This window comes from Dasypus novemcinctus, chromosome 18 (genome assembly GCF_030445035.2).
Source record: "Dasypus novemcinctus isolate mDasNov1 chromosome 18, mDasNov1.1.hap2, whole genome shotgun sequence".
NCBI lineage: Eukaryota > Metazoa > Chordata > Mammalia > Cingulata > Dasypodidae > Dasypus > Dasypus novemcinctus.
In genome coordinates this window covers 7,298,782-7,319,492 of record NC_080690.1, presented here as the reverse complement: position 1 = coordinate 7,319,492, position 20,711 = coordinate 7,298,782, and the positions used below count along the sequence as shown (strand labels likewise).

Here is a 20,711-nt window from a genome sequence, read left to right as displayed (position 1 = left end):
TAAGGCATGCCAATCTCATATGGGAGACATCAACTGGATCTGCCAGTGCTCTTTTTTTTCCTGGAAGTCCATCCATCTCTGAGTGGCCTTGGCATCTGGCCAGCATCCCCCTGTCACCTCCACAACATCCCTCAGGAATGGAGGCACGCCTCTGTGGCACCTTCCACCTACACCATCGGGATGATTTGAGAGTATTAATAGCGAAGTCGTTTAAAGTCTAGTGATGTTAGGTTGTCCAGAAGCTCATTGCCTGTTTTCCTGTGCACCTGCCTTTCCCTCCCTCCTCTTCCTCTCATCGAGCATTCACTGTCCCGTGTCATAGCTTGGGTTGTGCTCTGGTGCCACAGGGGTGGATCGAATGATGTCCCTGTGTTGGAGGATTTCGTGCACACTGATCCCTCTCAGCCACAGAGGGGACCCCCCCCCCTGAGTGTAGCCTTCCCCTGCGCCTCGTGGGTGGCTCACAGTTGAGATTGGCGCCGTGCTGGGCGTCGTTCTCCACACGAAGGTAGGACATGGTTGGTGTTGCATTTCCCAAGTCTGCTCCTCCGTCTTAGGTGGTCAAGCAATGGAAAAGTGCCCGCTGCTCCCGTGCTCCAAGTGGATTCTCACAGCTCCTTCATAGAGATTCATCTCTCCCCTGCTGGTCCAGAACCTTAAGCAGCGAGGAAGCCCTGTTTCGGAACTTAATTCCTTGTTGCGTGCTTTCCCTCCCTCTTCCCCGCCTCCCCTTCCAGGCACAGTGCCCTGCTGCTCTGTCAACCTGTGGAGAAATCCAGCCTTTCTGTGGCTCTGTGGAGCCCAGAGGGCATTTTTCAAAGGAGCTTTGACCAATGTGCCAATGACTGGGCAGCCAACTTCTGGTCTGCCCATTTTTCCCTCCCTTTCCTGAGGGAAAACAAAGGAGCAACCAAAGCAAAGGAGAGGCAGGCAGCAGGAGGCAGGCTGTGAGCCGGGCCACCTCCAGGTACCCGCCCTGGCCCAAGCCCCTAGTTCACTTTTTTTTTTTTAATGCAGTTTTAAATTCTTGATTGGATACTGACTTTTTTTTTTTGAGGCACTGGGGCCAGGGATTGAACCTGGGACCTCGTGAGTGGGAAGCCAGTGCTCAACCACTGAGCCACATCGGCTCCCCTGAGTTGGTTTCTTCATTTGTTTTGCTTGTTGTTTGTTTGTGTTCTTTTAGGAGACACTGGGGACTGAACCCGGGACTTCCCGTGTGGGAAGCAGGCGCTCAACTGCTTGAGCCACATCCGCTCCCCCGGTTCACTTTTCACAACCTCTAGAGGCAAATGTAGCTGCTGACATTTGCTGAGAACCTGCTTTGCAGCGGTCCCTGTGCTCAGCCTGTTCCGTGCAGCTCTCTGACATGCTCTGCACACTGTCCAGCATCCGTGTGCTTGGCCCGTTTTACATGCGACAATGCTGAGGCCCAGGGGAGTTAAGTAACTTGTCCAAAGCAACCCAGTTTGTCAGAGCTGTGCCAGCATCTGTAGGCTCACCTCTCGCTACTTGATGGTGTGCTCTTTTTTCTTTTTAATTTTTTTTAAATTTGTGCCCTGGAAAGCTGAGAAAACACTGAAATCTTCCTTTCTCCACCCTAACTGACCATCTTATGATTTTAGTCCTTAACAAATGTCTGTGTCTTCACCGACCACGTGCTCAGCATTGATGACGACCTTTTGCTTTTCATTTTTGCATTTCCAAAAAATACGTGTGCATGGACTTTTAAAATTATGGAAGTAACTCATGCTAACTAGCGAAAGTTTTGGAAATATTGAAAACTAGAAAAAATGAGAAGAGATAGTCCATGTAAATCTAAATGGCAAACACTGTTAACTCCAACTATGTTTTATGGTAGGTTTTCATTCTCATCTTTTATTTGCTTGTTGGCGTATCACTTTTTTAAAACCTAACTCTATTTATGACCTTGTATCCTGTTCTTTTTAAAATAATTTAAAAAATTTTTGCAATACTTTTAGGATTATGGAAAAGTTGCAGGGCTAGTTCAGAGTTACTGTAGCTCCTTGACCAGCTTCCTGAGGTTGACATCATACATCGCATGGACTCTTGTTAACACTTAGATGCCGACATCGGTACATTACTACCAACAAAGCTCCAGACTTTATTTGGATTTCACCGTTTTCCACCAGTGCCTTTGCACTGTTCCAGCATTGCATCTGGGACATCACGTCACATCTAGTTGTCATGTCTTCTTGTTCGCTGGTCTGTGACAGCTTCTTAGTCCTGTCTTGTTTCCCTGACCTTGGCCCTCTTGAGTAGTACTTCTCAGGTATTTTGTAGGATGTCCTTCCATTCGTGTCTAATAATTTTTCATGATGAGACTGGAGTGTACCAGGTTTGGGAAGAACACCAGAGCTGAAATGTCCTCGTCCCAACCTCCCACGGGTCTGCCTTATCAGCATGGCTCGTCACTGTCAATGTTGACCTTGATCACCTGGCCAAGGTAGCTTCTGCCAGGTTTCTCCACTCTAATGTAAAACCCCCTCTGCTTTTCTTTAATTTGTTCTTAATCTATTATTTGGAAGCAAATGAAGTCCAACCCACAGTCAAGGGTGGGGCGCAGGCATTAAACTCTGCTTGCCTGCCATTAAATCACAGATCGTTTCCCTCTCATTCCAACTCTTCACAAACCCCTTTTGATGCCTGTATTATGGTTGAACCAATGGACAGTTGATCTTTGGTTTGAAAGTTGCTGTTTGTCATTCTGTTAGTTTCTGGCCTTTTCCTGCTGTCACTGCATTGTGTTCAAGTGGCTGCACCTTGCACCCTCCTGGGAAGCACTCTCAGCAGGGTTCCACGACCTGGGCACCCACGATTCTGCAGCATCCCCTCCGATGATGGGCTCTTCCTTCTCTACATCTTCCCCTCTTGCTTGCTGTCATCCACGGCGGGCTATGGAGGGGAGGAATCCGGCTCGTTTGGTCTTGTCATACGTGTTTGTGTTGATTGATTGAACCAAGGTCCCTTCTCTTCATTCTGGGACATAACGTCAGGCAAATGGGATGTTCTTGCTTTGGAAGGTTTCCTGTGACACGTGCAGGGCTGGGTCAAAGGCATGGATTTTTTTGTCAATCTTGGCCAGATTTACAGAGTCTCCCTTTGGGGCCCTTTCGAGTTTCGTTGTCTCATACCCAGTATCTTCGTTTGCCAAGGCTGCTGTAACGGAGGACCCGGGACTAGTTGACTCAGACATTTACTGTCCCACAGTCCTGGAGGCTGTGACCAAGTCTAGGTGCCGGCAGGGCCCTGCTTCCTCTGAAGTCTCGGGGTCTGGTGGTGGCTGCGGCAATCCTTGAGCTTCCTCGCTTGGGGAGGAGCCCGGGTCTGCCCTGTGCACGCGGCCGCCCCTCCTCTGTCTCCTGCAGGCTGTGCCCAGCCCCCTCTTCATATATGGACCCCTCTCGTGTTGGAGTAGGACCCATCCTGCTCCATCTCCAAAGATCCCACTTACAGTGTGCTCTCATTCCAGGCCTGGGAGTCCAGACTTGAACGTACCTTGTTAGGGGACACTGTTCCATCCGTAACACCTGGAGTTAGTTTCCAGGGTCAGCGCATCATGTGAAGATTTCCTGTGGTCAAAATCCCCCTTGAGGAAGCCCTGAACTTCCAGTGAGGGCCACTGGAGTTGCATTTCCAGGGCGAGGCCCAGGGGACCAAACCCCACAGAGGGGACCGCCGGTGCCCTGGGCTGGTGGCAGTGCCTTTCTCTCTTTGCCCTTGCCCCCTTGGCACCCAAAAGCGAACTTGCCTCAGCTGAGGGGGCACTGCTCTTTCTGCTTCAGCCTTGGCAGGCCAGAGGGAAGGCAGAGCTGGGGCTGAGTGGAGGGGTGCCGGAAGGAGATGGAAATGGGAGGCCGGTGTGTGAAGCCGTTGAGCTCCTTCAACAGAAATGCAAATGGCTTTCACGCGGCTCGGCCCACTAGAATCACCTGGGGAACTTTAGAAACACAGCTGCCAGAGTCCCGTCCACTGAGATTGAGCCTGCGTCCTGCGCATTGGCTTTTTACCAAGAGGTGCAGGTAAATCTACCGTGGAGCCAGAATAGAAAGCTAGCACTCTCTGGAGAGCAGTTCTCAAATGGAGCATGCCTGAGAAGCCCCTGGAAGGCTTATGACAACATGGGTTGCAGGGTCCAACCTCCAGAGGTTCTGGGTTCAGTAGGTCTGGGGCGAGGCCTGAGAATTTGCATTTTTAGCAAGTTCCCAGGTGCTCCTGGCCCAAGGAATACGGTTGGGAAAACAGGCTTCTAGAGCTGCACTGTCCAGTGTGGCAGCCACTCGTGCCTCGTCTGTGAAAGAGTGACACTAAGAGTCCCACCACAGAGGGCTGGTGTGAGGGGAGTGTGACGATTCGGTGAGTTACCACCTGCACGGTGTTTTGACAGTGCCTGGCTTATAGCAAACAACACGTTTTTATTATCGTCCTTGCGGTTGTGAAAAGCCGGGGGTGGCGGAGGTGTCTGTCCAGCAGGTGTGTTTCATGGGGCGTGCCATGTCCATCGTTTGGTCATGGCTGCCTGGGGCACAGTGTTGAAGGATTCTGGGACAGCAGTCAGGCGGAGAAGGAAAGGGCACCGTGCCGCGATCGTTTAGTGATGTCTGCTGTGGAAGCCGGCAGGGCCGGCTGTGGCCTGTCGGGGGGAATCGTTCTTGCCGTCTTAACCTCTGCAGGTTCCTGCTGTGCTGTCACAGCTCGAGTGCCTGGGAACTAGAATCTCAGAGGCCCCCTTGTGGGCAGGGAGTGGATCGGGGCATGTGGAGGGGATGGAGGCCCGTGGGAGGGAAGCAAGAGGGGCTGCAGAGGGAGAAGTGGGGCCTTAGCCGGTGTCACAGGGAGCCCTGGAGCTGGGACCACGCTGGATTGTTGTCTGGAACTGAGCCGGGGTGGGGTGAGGTAGGGGGTGGGAGCTGGGGGGTGGCTGGGACCTGGCCGAGGCGGCTCCCCTTTTCTGATGACAAGGCCTGGGAAGCCGTGGGCCCCCTATGCTCCGGCAGCTGGGGAGCCTGTCCCAGCCCCGCTGGGGTCTGGCGGTGAAGCCTGACCTGCCCACCCTTGACCTGCGCGCCCACCTGGAGTGGCTCCGTTACCCCACTGTAGGAGGAGGGTTTTGGACCAGGTGGGCTCAGATGTCCGGGGTGCTCAGCGGCCCCCCTCCTATGCCCTGGGCTTACCCCGAGTCCCCGAGCCGCTTACGGGCTCCCCGGTGCCCCCTGGATCTCTCTGGACGTGGGGAGGTGTCTGTCCTTGAGGGGCCCCGGCAGCCACCAGCCTGGTCCAGAGCCCCTCCCTGCCTCTCCTTGCAGCGCCAGCCCCCATTGCCTCTCCACCTTCACCCTGCCCCTGCGGGGGACAGGGTCAGAGAGGCCTGTCATTTACCCAGGGGCCGCCCCCCCGGCCTCGTGCAGCCAACCCCCGTGGAGGCTGTGCACGCCCCATCTCCTGCCGAAAAGGCTGTCAGGGCTGGCCCTGGTAGTTACGGGGGTGCGGGAGCATCTCTCAGGTAGAAGCCTTGGGTGTTTGGGAAGCTTCTAGAACTAAAGTTAAGAAGGCTGGAGGTGGGGACCCCGGGATGGCCAGGAGCCACGGCTGGTTCTCCCCAGGGGGAAGCTTCTAGACAGGAACCCGCTGCTTCCTTTGAGTGAACCTGCAGGGGCTGAGCTTCCAGCGTGGGGGCCCTGGGCCATTTGCTGCCCCCACTGGCTGTCCTTTCTCGGCCATGCACCACCTCATCCAGGCTGACTCCTCTAGGAGCACAGGGGATGTGCCAGCCCACTTCCCTCGCGGGGCCAGACACGCCCCTGCCGGACCCGGGCCCGAAGGGTCTGCGCCTCGGTCCCGGCCCCGCCACCCAGCCCCGCCTCTGCTGCTCTGCTGGGGCTGTTCCCGAGAGGAAGGCAGGTGCGGTAGTTCTAAGCAGACCCCCAGGCAGAGGGGCTGCAGCCCACCTCCTCCAGTCCAGCCCTCGGACAAGGCAGCCGGCTTTCCGTGCCCGCTCTGTGGCTTCTGGAATGGAGACGCCGGCAGTGCCCTCCTCTAAAGGTTGTTTGAGGCCCTAGAACAGCGCCTGGCACCGAATAAGCACGACTCCGTTTTTATCGGCGTTACCACTCCGATGCCCTCTTTGCCCGAGAGAGCACACGCCCTTTCTTTTCACCTGCACTGAGTCTCCTGGGCCTTTTGGTACCTACTCGAGGGAAGCGTACTCACCACTTCCGTGATGGGGCCACGTGGCTTTGTTTTGGAATTCGGTGCAGCCCCAGCGCTGCTGCTGCCCTGCCCTTGAGCAGCATAGCCCGTCGGGGGTCGATACTATGTCCTCCGTGGTGGTGGATGGTGGCGAGGGGCTAAGTGGCATAACCGCCTGGATGCCGCTGGGCAGCCTGGCGCATGCCAGAAGCTCAGGTAAGGACCCCCCTCGTGCTCCGCCGCCCTGGCTTTCAGCGGCCTTGCATGCTCCTGGTCCCTGGGGTGTCTGTTATCAGCGAAGATCACCTGGTCACCTGATGCCACGCTCTGCCCACGCCGCAAATCTACGTGACCCGCCTCCGTGGCTGTCCCTGAGGCTGAGAGCAGCCCTTGCTCATCGGGGCATCACCCACCTCGGGGTGGCCTGAAGGAGGGAGGCCAGCCGGGGCTTACTGTCCGTCACCCCCACCTCGGCCCCGGACCCCCTTGCTCGCAGTTGCCGGCCACGGTTTCTCTCCGAGGGGCACTGAGGTGGGAGCTGGCGCGAGCAGCTCTGCCCTCTGCTGTTGAGACCCTCGGGTTGACGGAGCTGGTGCCCTTTTTTGCAGCATCAGCCTCCGGGAGTTGAAGACCATCCTGCCCCTGGTCAACTTCAAAGTCAGCAGCGCCAAGTTCCTCAAAGACAAGTTCGTGGTAAGTTGCGTGGCTCGGCCCGGGGGTTTTATGAACTGCGGGCTGCGGACGTCACGGCTCTCCCGCGAAGCCAGCGCGGGCCTTGAGTTCTGCCGTCCGGTGACCTTGACGGTCCTTGGCCTGCAAGTGCAGCTGCTGGGGTCCAGCGGGAGGGCCCGTCACTGTCGCGAGGCTGTGTTCACCGGCCTGCGGAGGACGGACGCACTGAAGACCGTGTTCCGGGGCCGCGTGGCTTGGCGTGTGTAAGCTCAGCTGTTGTCACCAGCCCGTCCTTCCCTGTTTCCCTCAACATCCTGCAGCCTACTTTCCTCCTAGTAACATGAATACATGTGTTTCTTTTGGGAAATCGTATGAAAGGTTCCTTACATGAGTTAACAGGTACATGGCATTTCAAATGCAAGTCCTGGTAGTGTCCTGATCTGGGTCGATTTTTCCTTCTCTTTTTCCTTCTCCTTTTCTCTTTCCTCATCCATCCACCCACCCACCTAACAATCTGCCTGTCTGCCCGCCCACTCTCCATTTGTCCATCTATCCACGTACTCATCCGTCTATCCACCCATCCACTATCCATCCATCCATCTAGCTATCATTTAATTTGATTATGATCTTGTATGACTAAGCCCTTAGCACTGTGGCAGGTGAAGCCACTCGTGTGATGGGATCCCGTGGGTCAGGTGGGACTCTCCAGAATGGTTCAAGGTTGGAGGTGATGCACGGGCACCTTTTCACCCTCAAGTTACCGACTCTTGTCCAGCAAATGAACAAGATCCCCAGGAGCACCAGCTGGGGGACTCCCATGCGGCCATGGCAGTGACAGCCGCGTTCAGAGGGTTCCTCAGCTGAGAAAGTGCTTTCACTATTGCACTAGTGAGTTTTGGGAGAGTTAACCATTTTACTGCTTGTTTTCCTAGCCACCCCCAACATTCTGCAATGTCCTGAAATGGACAGAGGAGAAGGGTGGGAATTTAAGGAGAGCAGCGAGATGGGCAAGTTGTTGATCATTCGACATCATCAGAATCTTGTTCTTCGTCAGGTGTTTACTGAGCCAGGCATTTTGCAGATATTGTTTTGTTTGGTTTTGGTTTCAGAGAGGCCCTAGGAAGGTCATGGTGGGTTTCCTCTTTCATAGATGAAGAAGCTAAGGCCCTGAAAGGTCAAAAAAATTGCTCAAAGCCATAGAGCTAGTTGGGGGTAAAACCCTGGTGGGAGCTCTGTTTAAAACGTTTGTTTACTTTTGCTTTTAAAAATGACCTAGAGATACATGCCCTATAAATATATCTGGATATGGAAGTCCCAAAGGAAGTACCTCCTGCCCAAAAAAAGAGGAGTAGTTCATTGTGGCTCTTGAAGCTTGGCTGGGGCTCTTCCCTCTGGGGGCTCAAGGAGGGAGCTTCCTTGGGATGGGGTGTGGGTCCCTGGTGAGTACGTTCTCTCCGGAAAGTAAATTTGGGAAGCCCGTGGGCAGTTTTGGTTCAGAGGAATGTGAGCTCGATTTTAGTGTGTGTTGTAGAAAAGCCACTTGCTTTCTATAGACAGGGAGTAGACATTCTTGCGGTGGACACCAACCATCATGTGGTCTTTTTTTTTTTCCTAACAGGAAATAGGCGCTCACAAAGATGAACTCAGCTTTGAGCAGTTCCATCTCTTCTATAAAAAGCTTATGTTTGAACAGCAAAAATCGGTAAGAGAATTCCTGAACAAATGATCAAATGATGTTTTCCCTGCATTTCAAAGTCTGGCCTGTCCTTAAGAAACCCAAGAGAAGTGTTCTGCCTCCTTTCTGGGCGAGGAAATAGGAAATGGAAATGACTGTGATGTGCTGGTTTCACTTAGTCGAATGGCTCAAAAATTTTCAACGGGCTAAAAAGGTATGGGGAAAATATGAGGAAGTGGCACTCATGTACCTTTCTGGTGGGAATGTAAACGGCCATATATTCATGTGCAATTTAATCCGAGTCTGTGAAAATAAAATGTGCAGCTAACTCTACCATATTATCTCAGTCTCAAAGGAAATTTAGCAAAGTATTAATAGTAGCTCTCTCTGTGTTGAGGAATTATGCGTTTCTTCTTTCTATGCTTGTATTCATATTTTCTGTAACTAGAACACGTCTGATTAAATCAATCAGCTATTTTAAAATTAAATTAAAATGCACATATCTTTTAGCTTGGCAGTAGCACCCTGGGACTCTGTTTTACAGAAATAAAAGCACTGGGACCTAAGAATATATGACCGGATTCTCAATTGCAGCATTAATTTACGCTGGCCCAATACCTGGGACCCGTCTGACTGCCTCTCAGGGGAGGAATCGCTGGGGAAATTGTGGCCCATCGTACGGCACCACGTTGTGCAGCTGGTTAAGGATGTCACTTCTCTTTCTGTCGGTCTCTAGGGGTGTCCGTGATACTTGGTAAGGAAGCAAGTGGCAGGTTCACGAGAGGAGCATCTAGTGGTTGGGTTATAAATAGAATAAAACAGCCCTCCTACATATGTCTGCGTGTGTTTTCGTGAACTAGGACAAGCCTGGAAGAGCACACACCACACGTTTAACGTTGACTTTGGTGGGGAGGTCAGAGAGATGGGAGGAGAGGAACAGCCTCTTCCTTGGCACACCTCAGTTTTCTTTGACTTTTTCCAAGGAGCACATTACTCTCACCGTTAAAAAAAAGTAGCGCCGAAGGCTGGGAAGCGCGGCCCCTGGGTGGTGCCCACGGTGCCTGGTGGCTGGCAAGCAGCTGGTGCTGCTGCTGCAGAGGTGCCCTGCGGCCTGCGAAGGAGGGACAGGGGCAAGCCGAGGGGGCCGGGAGCACGCAGGGCTTAGGCCGGCCCGGCCTCGCTAAGTAGCCCCCGACCAGGTCCAGCCTCGGAATTCTCTTCTGTGCACGGAGGGGCCGATTGCTACCCCCACAGGCTCTGGGAGGCCTGGGCGAGAGATAGGGGGTGGGGCATGCAGGCATCGTGGAGTGATGAGTGTGAAAGTCACGGTTATTAATTGCCATCCGTGTGCAGGTAGCACTGCAGGCTGGCTGGTGGGTGAGGCCGCTACAGGGAGACCATCAGCCCTGGGGTTTTAGACTTACTGGAGGTTAGGGACACTGGGGACGCATTTTCCATCTGCCTTCTTGGGGAAAATCACACGTTATAGATTAGAGATTCACTTGGAATTTGTTGACTTTTTCACGTATAGGCTAATTGGTTATTGGAATGCCAAAGGCAGTAGAGAGATTGCAATTCTGGTAGCTGGGAGACCTGAGGTGGCCTCTAACTGACCGTGTGATTTTGGGGGTGACATTTTCTTCCTCACTGAGCCTCAGCTATAAAATGAGGGTATTGGATCAGGTCAATGGTTACAAAATGTTTTAAATTATATAACTCCCTTTTTCGTATAAAATCTTACCAAAACTCTGTGGCATGAAAGCTGATGAAAGTGCTTTTTAAGTTACAATCTATAACTTTCACTTATAACGAGCCCTTGAGAACGAGGAAAATGCTTTGATGACAGTGAACATATGAACTTCAGAATAATGACAATTGTTACCTTACATGTTGACAAGAGCTTGTTTTACTCAAGAAATTGCGAATAACAGTTTTTGTAATAGTTTGTCTTGAAATGATCAGGATGCTGCCTCTTTAGACAGATGGCAGCCAAGCTTGAGAAGAAGGTTTGTGTACAAAAACTCTTTCACCTGCCAGCAGAAGGTAATGCACAGATTGTCTTCACTGTGATAGTTCTGCACAAGATGGATTTCAACTTGTGCTTTTTATTAGAGTCCTTTTTTTTAAATTTTAAAAAATTATGGTGAAGTATAAATATAAAATTTGCAATTTTTTACACGTGCAGTTTGGTGGCATTAATTACATTCGTGATACTGTGCAACCATAACCACCATCTATTTCCAGAACATCTCCCCAGACAGAAACTCCATAACCTATAGAGCAATAATCGCCCATTCCCTTACCCCCAGTCTCTGCTAACCTCTAAGCTGCTTTCTGACTCTGGGTTTGCTCTTCTAGATGTTTCCTGGACGTGGGAGTCATGTAACATGCAGCCTTATCGTGTCTGGCTTCCTTTACTCAGGATGATGTTTCCAGGGTTCATCCACGTTGTGGCCTAGAGCAGAGCTTCAGTCTCTTTACGGCTGGATGATAATTCTGTTTATAGATAGACCACAGTTTATTTATCTGTTCATCTGTTGATGGAAACGTGGATTGTGTTCTGTGCAGTTCTTTTTAAGGGGTGTGTGTGTGTAAGTGTGAGGGAGAGAGGGAAAGAAATCTGAGACACATTTTCTGCAGAATCCCCAAATACCTGACTGCCAAATGTGGAACCGCTGGTGGGAAGCCACTGAACAAACTCGTCTGTGTCAAAGGTTGCCCCCTGGTGGCCAGAACGCCACATTCAATCTGCAGCAGGTTGTAGTTGGCCTCTCTTAACACTTTAAAATGTTTTGAAAACTAATTGCCTGCATTTAAAGTCCAGATTTTTGGTTTTGCCTGAAAAACGCCTGAGATCTGGCAATAAACAGGCCCACAGTCCCCCAAGGTGACATCTGTGTAGAAAGGAAGCATATATTCCTCTAGGTGACCCCAGTTTTTTCTCCTAATTTCTGTTGCCCCGAAGTTTGTAACCACTGACTTTCTACTAATCTAGGATGTGACTCTCCAGTTTGGATGCTCTAGTTTTTAATTCAGTGACTTGGAATTTGAATGGCAAAGCCCCAACCTCTATCAGTAGTTTCTTTCCAGCTTGAGACTCTCACAGCTTTCTGTAAATGAGTGCCCCTGCCCCTAACCTTTTAACAGATCCAGTGACTTCCTGAGCTTCTTTGCTGGAATCACATGGCAAAGAGAAGCACCAGCCATGTGCTCTTGGGACGCTTAGTATCTCAGGTGGAGAGCTGGGGCTTGCTATGCTGGCTGATGATCCCCAAACCTTAATCCATTGAGTGGGTTTATGCACATCAGTAGCCAAATGGTTTCCCACTTGACGTTGCCAATGCCTCTTTGTGTCTAGCCACCTGTTCACAGACCTCTCATTTCTGAAAGATGGGAAATCCAATTCTGTGTGTGGTCCTGCTGGCAAAGAGGATGTGCCTCTGAACAGGCTGGAATAACAGTGCCATTAATAAAGATAACAGTTCCCAGTTTCCAAATGTGGACTCCCTGCCTGGCCTGGTGCTAGGGGTTTTACTTACATTTACTTCTCCCCTCACCACTATGAGTGAGGTATCCTCGTTTTACAGAAGAAGAAACTGAGGCTCAGAGAGGTTGCTCACTGGAGGTCATGCAGCTAGCAAGCTGCAGCATTAAGCTTTGTGTTCTCCTTTGTCTAACTTCGAGGCCTGGCCACCGATACTGCTGCTTATTGTTAATACTTATAACTTCTTTATTAAGGGGCGTTTGAAAGATATATATATATATATATATATATATACACACACACACACATACACACACATATATGTGTGTGTAGAAAGAAGAGTGTAATAAACCCCACGTGCCCTTCAGCCAGCTTGAGCAGCGATCAGGTCCAAGAACCATCTTCATCTGTGCCCTCACCTGCTCCTCTCTCCTTGTATGGTTCTGAAGCAAATCTCGGGTATTGGATCATGTCATCCATCAGTCTTTTAGTTGAATTCCCAGCCTCCTCACTGCTGCCCTGCTTCCTCCTGACCAAGGAGCAAGGCCAGGGACTGAGTCTCACCCTGCGCTCGGGCCAGGACTTGGGTTTCGCACCCCATGGTGCAGGACGCTTAGGTTCCTGCCGGTCCCCTCACCTGCACTGACTCCCTGCCGTTTCATATGCTCCGCCCTCCAGCAGATTCCTCTGAAAACGTTTAAGGGTTCTGTATTCGTTATCCACCGCTGTGTAACAAGAAGGCCACAGCACACCATTAGGAGCTCACAGGTTTCGGGCCTCGAATCTGGGCCCGGCTTAGCGTGGTTCACTCCTTCAAGGTCTCACGAGCCGGCGGTGAAGCCTCTGCTCGGGGCTGCGGCGGCAGGAGGCGCAGCTGGGGAAAGACCTGCTCCCAGGCTCAGGGGGCCTTCGGCAGCATCTGGCTTCTTGCGGTGCTAGGACAGTGGTGTTAGTCCCTTCTGGCGGGAGGCTGCCCTCAGCTCCTCCACGTGGGGCTCCCGGGGTGCTAGACACTTCCTCAGAGCCAGCAAGGGAGAGAGACCCCAGCCAGGCGATGCCACAGTCTCACATCACAGAGTCCTGTATTCGCACACCCACGGTCACGTACGTCCCACTCCCTTTGCTGGGCTCCTGGGTAGAAGCAAGTCACAGGCGTGTCCACACCCAAGGAGGGCTAGACAAAGGCACGGTTGTGGAGACGTAAAAGCCTGCCCACCACGGGTCCCAGAGCCCCTTGTTTTAGTTTGCGAAAATACCAGAAATAGGTTGGTTTTTATCATGGAAACTTATTAGGCTAAAACCTTACAGTTCTGAGATTGGGGAAATGTCGAAATCAAGGCATCCTCAGAGATCCTGCCTCGCCAAAAGGCGGCCACTGGCAGATCTTGGACTCCCGCCGCGTGGCGAGGCAAATGGCCGCCCGTCTCTGCCTTCTCCTCCAGGCGCCCTTTCTTCCCGAGCTCAGCCGGGGGCCAGTGGGCATGTGGCTCAGCGCCCCTGGGGCCTCGCCTCTTCTGTTTTGGCTCCTCTGTGGATTCCAGCCTCCAGCTTCTCCCTCAGCCTCTCGGGGTTTCTCTGTCTTTCTGTGGCCGTGGGCGATCCTAGAGTCAAGTCCTTTCTCACATGGCAGGGGAAGAAGGGCTGCCATCTTTCTCTCTGTTCTGTTTGTGTAAGACTACAGCAAAAGTAGCAGGGTCCTGGGTCCTGCAATCTAATGAAGGCCCTTTTTTTAAAAAAATATTTATTTTTTATTTCTTTCTCTCCCTTTCCCCCCATTGTCTGCTCTTGGTGTCTATTCACTGTGTGTTCTTCTGTGTCCACTTGGATTCTTGTCAGTGGCACTGGGAATCTGTGTTTCTTTTTGTTGCGTCATCTTGCTGCATCAGCTCTCCCTGTGTGCGGTGCCATTCCTGGGCAGGCTGTACTTTTTTTGCATGGGGCGGCTTTCCTTATGGGGTGCACTCCTTGCATGTGGGACTCCCCTACGTGGGGGAACACCCCTGGGTGGCATAGCACTCCTTGCATGCATCAGCACTGCACATGGGCCGGCTCACTACACGGGCCAGGAGGCCCGGGGCTTGAACCCTGGGCCTCCCATGTAGTAGGTGGATGCTCTATCAGTTGAGCCAAATCTGCTTCCCAATAAAGGCCCTTAAGCGAAGTGATCTAATCAAGAGTGATCTAATCAGAAGGTCTCTTACCTGACTCTAACCAAAAGGTCCCACATCCAATAAGCTCACACACACAGGAATGGGGCGGCTTAAGAACAGAACTTTCTGGGGTTCATGAAAGACTCAAACCAGCACACCCCTTTCAGAGTTACTCTCCAATGGCTCAGGAATGATGCCCACTGCCGTTCAAAGACTGCCTGCCTTCGCAACCCTGCAGGGGGCCAAACCATGAGCAAACTGGCACTCTGCGATCCCACCAGCATCCCGCGGGGGTCTGAGTGGGGGTATTTTCTACCTCCCGTTTGCCTGTTAAGATACATAACAACTCTGCTGCCACTTCCCTTTTCACAAAGCTGGGGCACAGGTGCCTTTCACATTCATTTTAGCCGAAAGCATTGTTAGATTTCCCCAGCCTCTGGGCTCCATCACGTGGCTGTGGTCAGACCCGTCCTATGTGCTTATCAGGAGGCTTAAAAGAGCTGTTTGATGCCGATCGCCCGGCAGCGGGTCCAGCCTGTGGCTGAGCCTCAGGACACGGGGCTGTCGCTGTCCTCACGCTATGGGCCGCGTGCCGTTCTCGTGGCAGGACCAGCCGGAGGGCGTGGTGAGGGCAGGCGGTCTCTGCCCTCCTGCTCTCCGCTTTGTATCTAGAAGACTGACTTGGTCAAGACGAGCGCGTTTCCAAGAGCACCCTGAGTGTGTTACAGCAGGAGGCCTGGCAGCACTCAATGGGAAAGTCGTGTCTGAATTTTGAAGGACGTTTATTATAAGCAAAGTAGTATGTATCCATGCTATAAAATTAGACCATGCACATAAAGAGAAAATGCCTCCTACCTGTGATTATGCTTCCATTCAGAAGCTTACGATCCTTCTTCCAGATTCCACACGTGTGGGAAGTAACTGAGCATTCTGCACGGCGGGTCCCGGTGAACGTCGCAGGCTATTCTAAGCAGCGGCAGTGCGCCGGGAGGCCCCGCTGAAGACGCGGGAGCCTCTGGTTAGCTTTGTCACTGCGCGCTTTCCCTGGGCCGCAGGGCTCACCTGCCTGCTGAGCACCGGGCAGTCGCTTAGGGGTGTTTGCATCTGGCCACATGGGAAACGCCATTCCCTGGCCTGAGTGGACCTCATCACCCCTGGCCCTTGCTTCTGCGGTCCCCTCCCTCCCGCGTGGGCCCGTTTGTCGAGCTGGTGACTTCCTCTTCTCCAGAGGCCCAACTCGAAGGGGATGTCCCTGTTGCCTTCTGGCTCCCCTCATTTTATTCATTTGTTCACCCGAGGTTGGAGTGACTGGAGAGGGGCAGACTCGGCCCTCCCCCACTCCCACCCTGTTACCCCACCGTTGGGTGCAAGTGACTCGGGACATTTCCCGGAGTCACACCGGACTGCCAGCAAGGCATATCCTCTTGCCAGGTAGAATTTCGACACTTAGCCCCAGGTGATCATCTTAATTGCTGCCCACACTGTGTGTCCAAACCACCTAGAATATTCTTCTCTGGTTGCTGGAGTCTCGTTGTTTATTCTATGTGCATCTGCTTATTTTTTCTCTCAACATAGTGTGGGCATTGAGCATTTACAAAGGAAGAGCTGGGTTGAAATTCTGGTCCCATTGACTTGCCAGGTGTTTTGGAAAAATTCTGGAACTTGCCAGAGCCTGTTTCTGAAACGGGACTTATTTTACCATCTACGGAACAGGGTTGACGTGAGCGGCCGTGCACTGGCTCACGAACGTGCTGTTACTTCTTCCGTCTTTAGAACCCCCTCCTGGACTGCTTTTCTACCCCCAGCTGCCACCCCGTTTCTCTGCTCCCCGCTGGAGAACATACCCCAGGAGCGCTGTCTGCACACTGTGTCCCTCCCTCACGCCGTCTCGAGCTGAAGCTCTTCCTGTTTTCCTCCCTCCCGCTCCCAGAACTCCACTTATCATCTTCACCTGTGACTCTGTGTTGCCAAACCCCACAGTCGAGCCTCAGGCCTTTCTCTTGTGCACTCAGTGGCGTTTGTCCCGGTTTGTCACCGTATCAGTTGGGGTTCTCCTGAGAAGCAGAATCAACAGGGTGTGTGTGTGTGTGTCTGTACATATAGAGGAGATTGACTTCAGGGGATTGGCTCACTGACTTGGGGCTGGCATGTCCGAAATCCATAGGGCAGGTGGTGGTGGCAGGCTGGAAGCGGGGCAGGAGCTGCCGTTGTTGTCTCGAGGCAGACCTTCTTCTTTGGGAAGCCCCCGTTTTTGCTCTTAAGGCCTCCAGCAGTGCGTCGGACGAGGCCCACACCACGGAGGGCGAGCTCCTTTATTTAAGGTCAGCTGATTGCAGATGCTGACCCCATCCACAGAACACCTCCGCAGCAGCATCCAGGCCGTGCTTGAAACAGCTGGACACCGGAGCCTGGCTGGGCGGACACGTGAAAGTACCCACCCAGTCCCCCTCTCCCAGGCCTGTGGACACTCTGTGGTCTTGGTTCTCCTCTGGCCCTGCTGTCCCCCTCGTGGAGCATTTTTTGCTGGATGCTCTTCTGTGACTTGGCTCCTAAAGGCTGGGCGCCACAGCCAGGGCCAGTCCTTAGCTGGCACGAGCTGGTAAGAGTCGCTACCCCATACCCGAGAGCCCTCTCTCACGCCGCCTCCTTGGTCCTGGAGGGTCTTGGGTGGACACAGCAGGGGCCCTCACATGCACCTGCCAGCCTGTGGCCTGCCCTGCTCACACACTGCCTCAGTTGGCCAGGCTGCCATATCAGAGTACCGGAGGCCAGCTGGCTGAAACAGCAGGAACTCATTCTCGCCCAGTTTTGGAGGCTGGAAGTCCAAAACCAAGGCGTCGGCAGGGCTGCTTTCTCAAAGTCTGTGGTATCTCTATATCACAGCCTGCCTGTGTCACCTGGCCGGCTCTCTTCCTGTCTGCCTCCTGCTGAGTCCTTCCTTCAACCTGTATTTATTGGACACCTACTATGTGCCATGTGCATTATGGCAACAAGGTTTCTTGGTGTCCTGAAGGAGGTTTTTGACTCAAGAACCAGACTGAGCTGAAGGTGACCTTGCATCCTTTGGATGCTCTGGTATATTCCCGACAGCTCGGCCTCTGGATTCTGGGAGAACTGCTTTGGGTCCTGGTGTGCACCCTAAGTGATGCGCGCTGGGCTGGTAACATCCGCCTGTTTGCTTTCCAGCCCCTGCTTGGATCACAGGGACTCGTTCCTGCAAACACATCCCCAGGTGTCCCTAGCTCAAATGGGGTCCCTGGTGGGGGATCACGGGGCAGAGGCAGGCAGAGGCCAGGGCGTGTCTCACCCTCGTGTCCGCCTTGAGGGGGCATTTGTGGCCTTGGGGGCAAGCCCGCTGATGTCCCAGTTCCTGAGTGGCTGAAATGGGCGGAGCTTTTCCTGTGCTTCTTCTGGGTCCCTTCAAAGGAAGGGACTGGCTTTGAGCGCCGTGTGGGCTTAATAATTGAGCATGGCTCAGGGATCGCCCTTTCGCCACTTAGCACCACACCAGCCTTGGGCTCTGGGCTGGGAAGGCTTAGCCTCACATGCTTCAAGCACCAGATTTACCTCCTCACCTAAACCCAAGATGAGTCTTGAGTGCCTCCCAAAACACTTTCTTTTTCTCCTTGAAGAAATAGCTGTGCTGTAAAGTATGCAAAAATGGCAAGAAATGCTAGTAATTGTAAAGGAGTGGCTTTTAACCTTTTTGGGTGACCTTATTTGGGAGGCTGATTAAAGCTGTGGGTCATCTTTCCAGGAAAAAGAAAATATATGCACGCGCAAACTTATACAGATCTTCTGACGTTTCTAGGGGTCTGTGCTAAAGGAGTCTTTTCTAGAACGTTGATTTTTCCAGGTCATCCAGGACTCCAAGTCGTTGGGCAAGAGGGTCCAGGAGTTTAGAGAAGTAGTTGTTTTTGGGTCATTAGCCAGCGGCTGCATTTCCTTCCTCCCTCCCTCCCTCCCTCCCTCTTCCTTATCCAGATCACAAGCTCATTGCAAGAATCCGTCAACATAATCCCGCCTAATCGGAAAATGGACACGGTATAGGTGTGTGTGTGTGTGTGTGTGCACATGTGAACTGCTTAGCAAACAGGCTGGTGTGTTCAGAAGCTGGGAGTCGGCTCCCCAGGGCCCTCCCTGGCTGACAGTTCTGGGATGCCAATGGGGACGATTGTTTTGAGAACAACTTGGCAGTGTCTAAGCTAACAGTGTGTGTACCCCATGCCAGGTGTCTTCCCTCTAGAAATCCACCCTACAGAAATATTGACACAAATGGACAAAGATAATATACAAAGGCATTGCTTATAATGCTGCATATACTAGCAAAGTTTGAATGGCATAGGTATTATGGAATATACTATGGTTATTCAAAATAGTGGGGTAAGACTATTAGAGGTTTGAGAAACATGTGTGAAGCTTGAAACAACAGCAAACATCCCGAGATACGTAGTAATATGATATGATATGATGTAACCTAATAGTGTAACATAATAAAATGAATATCCATTAAACCATTCGAGAAGGAAACCTACCAAATTATGAAGAGTGATTGCTGCTCAGGAATAAGACCGTGACTGGGGATGAGGGCGGCTTCTGCCTTTTCGCCCCATGAGTTTCTGTTATATGTAAATGCTTATAAGCAGCACAAATTATGATTCTTGATGATTTTTCAGCTGAGAGGGAAGCTGCTTGTTTGCGTCCACAGAGTGACTCGTCTGACGTTCTTTTCTTGTGTGTGTTCTCTGTTTCAGATTCTTGATGAATTCAAGAAAGACTCGTCCGTGTTCATCTTGGGGTGAGGCGCCTCTCGCGTGCTGTTGCAGGGGGCTCTGGGTCCTGGCGCCCTGGAGGGTCCCCTGCCTGCCGGCCCCCCGGGCGGGCGCCTCTGTGTGCAGGCACAGGTCTCCAAGGACGGCATCCCCATCCTCTGTCCCGCGCTCCTGCCTTAGGAGGGTGATTGGCCCTTCACGTAGACGCCAGTCTGGGTTGTGCCAGCCCCACGCGGTCCTCCGCAGGCAGACCCTGTCCCCGGTACCCTGGCTGGGCCGGCGCCACCCTCCATTCCACAGCGGGGTCCCCCTTCCAAACTGCAGATGCTCCCAGCGAAGGGCCTCTGCGCCCCCCACCGCCGGCGCCCTCCAGCTGGGTTCTCCCAGCACCCAGAGTCCCAGCGCCTCCACTGCCCTGCACGGCAGCTGCTCGGGAAGCCCCTCGGCTCTCCCCTTCCCAGGATCGGCCCCCATGCCAGCTGGCTGGGCACACAGGCCCCTCCCTGCCTCCCTCCCTGCCTCCCTCCTAACTTCCCTCCTTCCCCCTCCCCTCCCCTCCTCCCCCTCCCCCTCTCCTCCATCCCTTCTTCTCACCCCCTGCCTCTCTCCTCCCTCCCCTCCCTCTTCCCTCCTTTCCTCCCTCCCTCTTCTTCCCCTGCCTCCCTCCTTCCCCTCCCCCTTCCCCCTCTCCTCATCCCTCTTCTCATCCCCATCTCCCTCCTACCTCCCCTCCCTCCTCCCCCTCCTCCTCCCCGCCTCCTTACATCCTCCCCTCCCTCCTTCCCCTCCCTCTTCCTCTCCTCCCTCCCCCCTCCCTCCTTCCCCTCCTCCCACCTTCCCCTCCTCCCACCTTCCCCTCCTCCCACCTTCCCCTCCTCCCACCTTCCCCTCCCTTACTTTGGGCCTTTTCCTCCCTGGCTCCTTTGCCCGAGCCCCCTTCTACCTCCTTCCGGCTGCTCTCTTCTCCTCCTCTTCTGGATCTCTCTTCTTGCATCTTCCTCCTGAAGGCCCCCGGCCCCCCCTCTGGGTCTGCCCCCGCTTTCTGCTCTCTCCCTTGCCCGGCTTACTCGTCGCCTCCCATCCTCCCATCCCACAAGGTGCTCCTCAGCCTTAGAGGGCATCAGAAGCCCTGGGGTGCTGGGGCCCACCCTCTGCGGTTCTGGCAGCAGTGGCCCCCCGGAGCCTTCTAAGTCGGATATCTCCTCGGGCACCTGCGTCTTCCCGCATACGGCCAGGGACGGCTGGGTGCGGGCTGCCTGGCCGGGTGCCGGGCCTCCCTTGCTCACCCTCTAAACGCCCTCTCCTTTTCCCGAGGGCAGGAACACCGACCGGCCCGATGCCTCCGCTGTGCACCTGCACGACTTCCAGAGGTTTCTCTTACACGAGCAGCAGGTGAGAGAGCAGCAAGACTGCTGGGGGTGGGGACATGGGAGGGGAGCGGCCCGGGACGGAGTCTCACTTCTCTCCACCTGCTCCCACCTGGTGGCCTGTTACCAGGAAGCACCTGGCATCTCCCTGTGCTGGGTGCTGCCGGCCCTTGGTGCCCACTGCTTTGGTGTTTGAACTCTGCTCTGGGAACAGCCTCGCAAGGTGGCTCCTTTCTCAGGCACACGTGGAGGAAAGGGCAGACTGAGGACAACCCCGAGGAGGGCGGGAGGGGCTCGCACATGGGCTCTACCAAGCTTGGGCAGGGCTTGAGCCGGGCAGCAGAGTCCACGCGCTCCGTGTTAGAACAGCCGAGGGCACCG

General features: G+C 53.4%; 1 protein-coding gene across 1 annotated transcript in view; it reads left to right on the top strand.

Moving 5' to 3' along the window:
* Positions 1-20,711, top strand: part of PLCG2 (phospholipase C gamma 2) — a 169,759-nt gene that overhangs the window by 68,896 nt on the left and 80,152 nt on the right. Inside the window, exons 6-9 of the mRNA XM_004468949.3 lie at positions 6,819-6,903; positions 8,501-8,584; positions 18,946-18,989; positions 20,283-20,355. Coding sequence (XP_004469006.2) covers positions 6,819-6,903; positions 8,501-8,584; positions 18,946-18,989; positions 20,283-20,355 — 286 coding nt within the window. The remainder of the gene's footprint in view (positions 1-6,818; positions 6,904-8,500; positions 8,585-18,945; positions 18,990-20,282; positions 20,356-20,711) is intronic.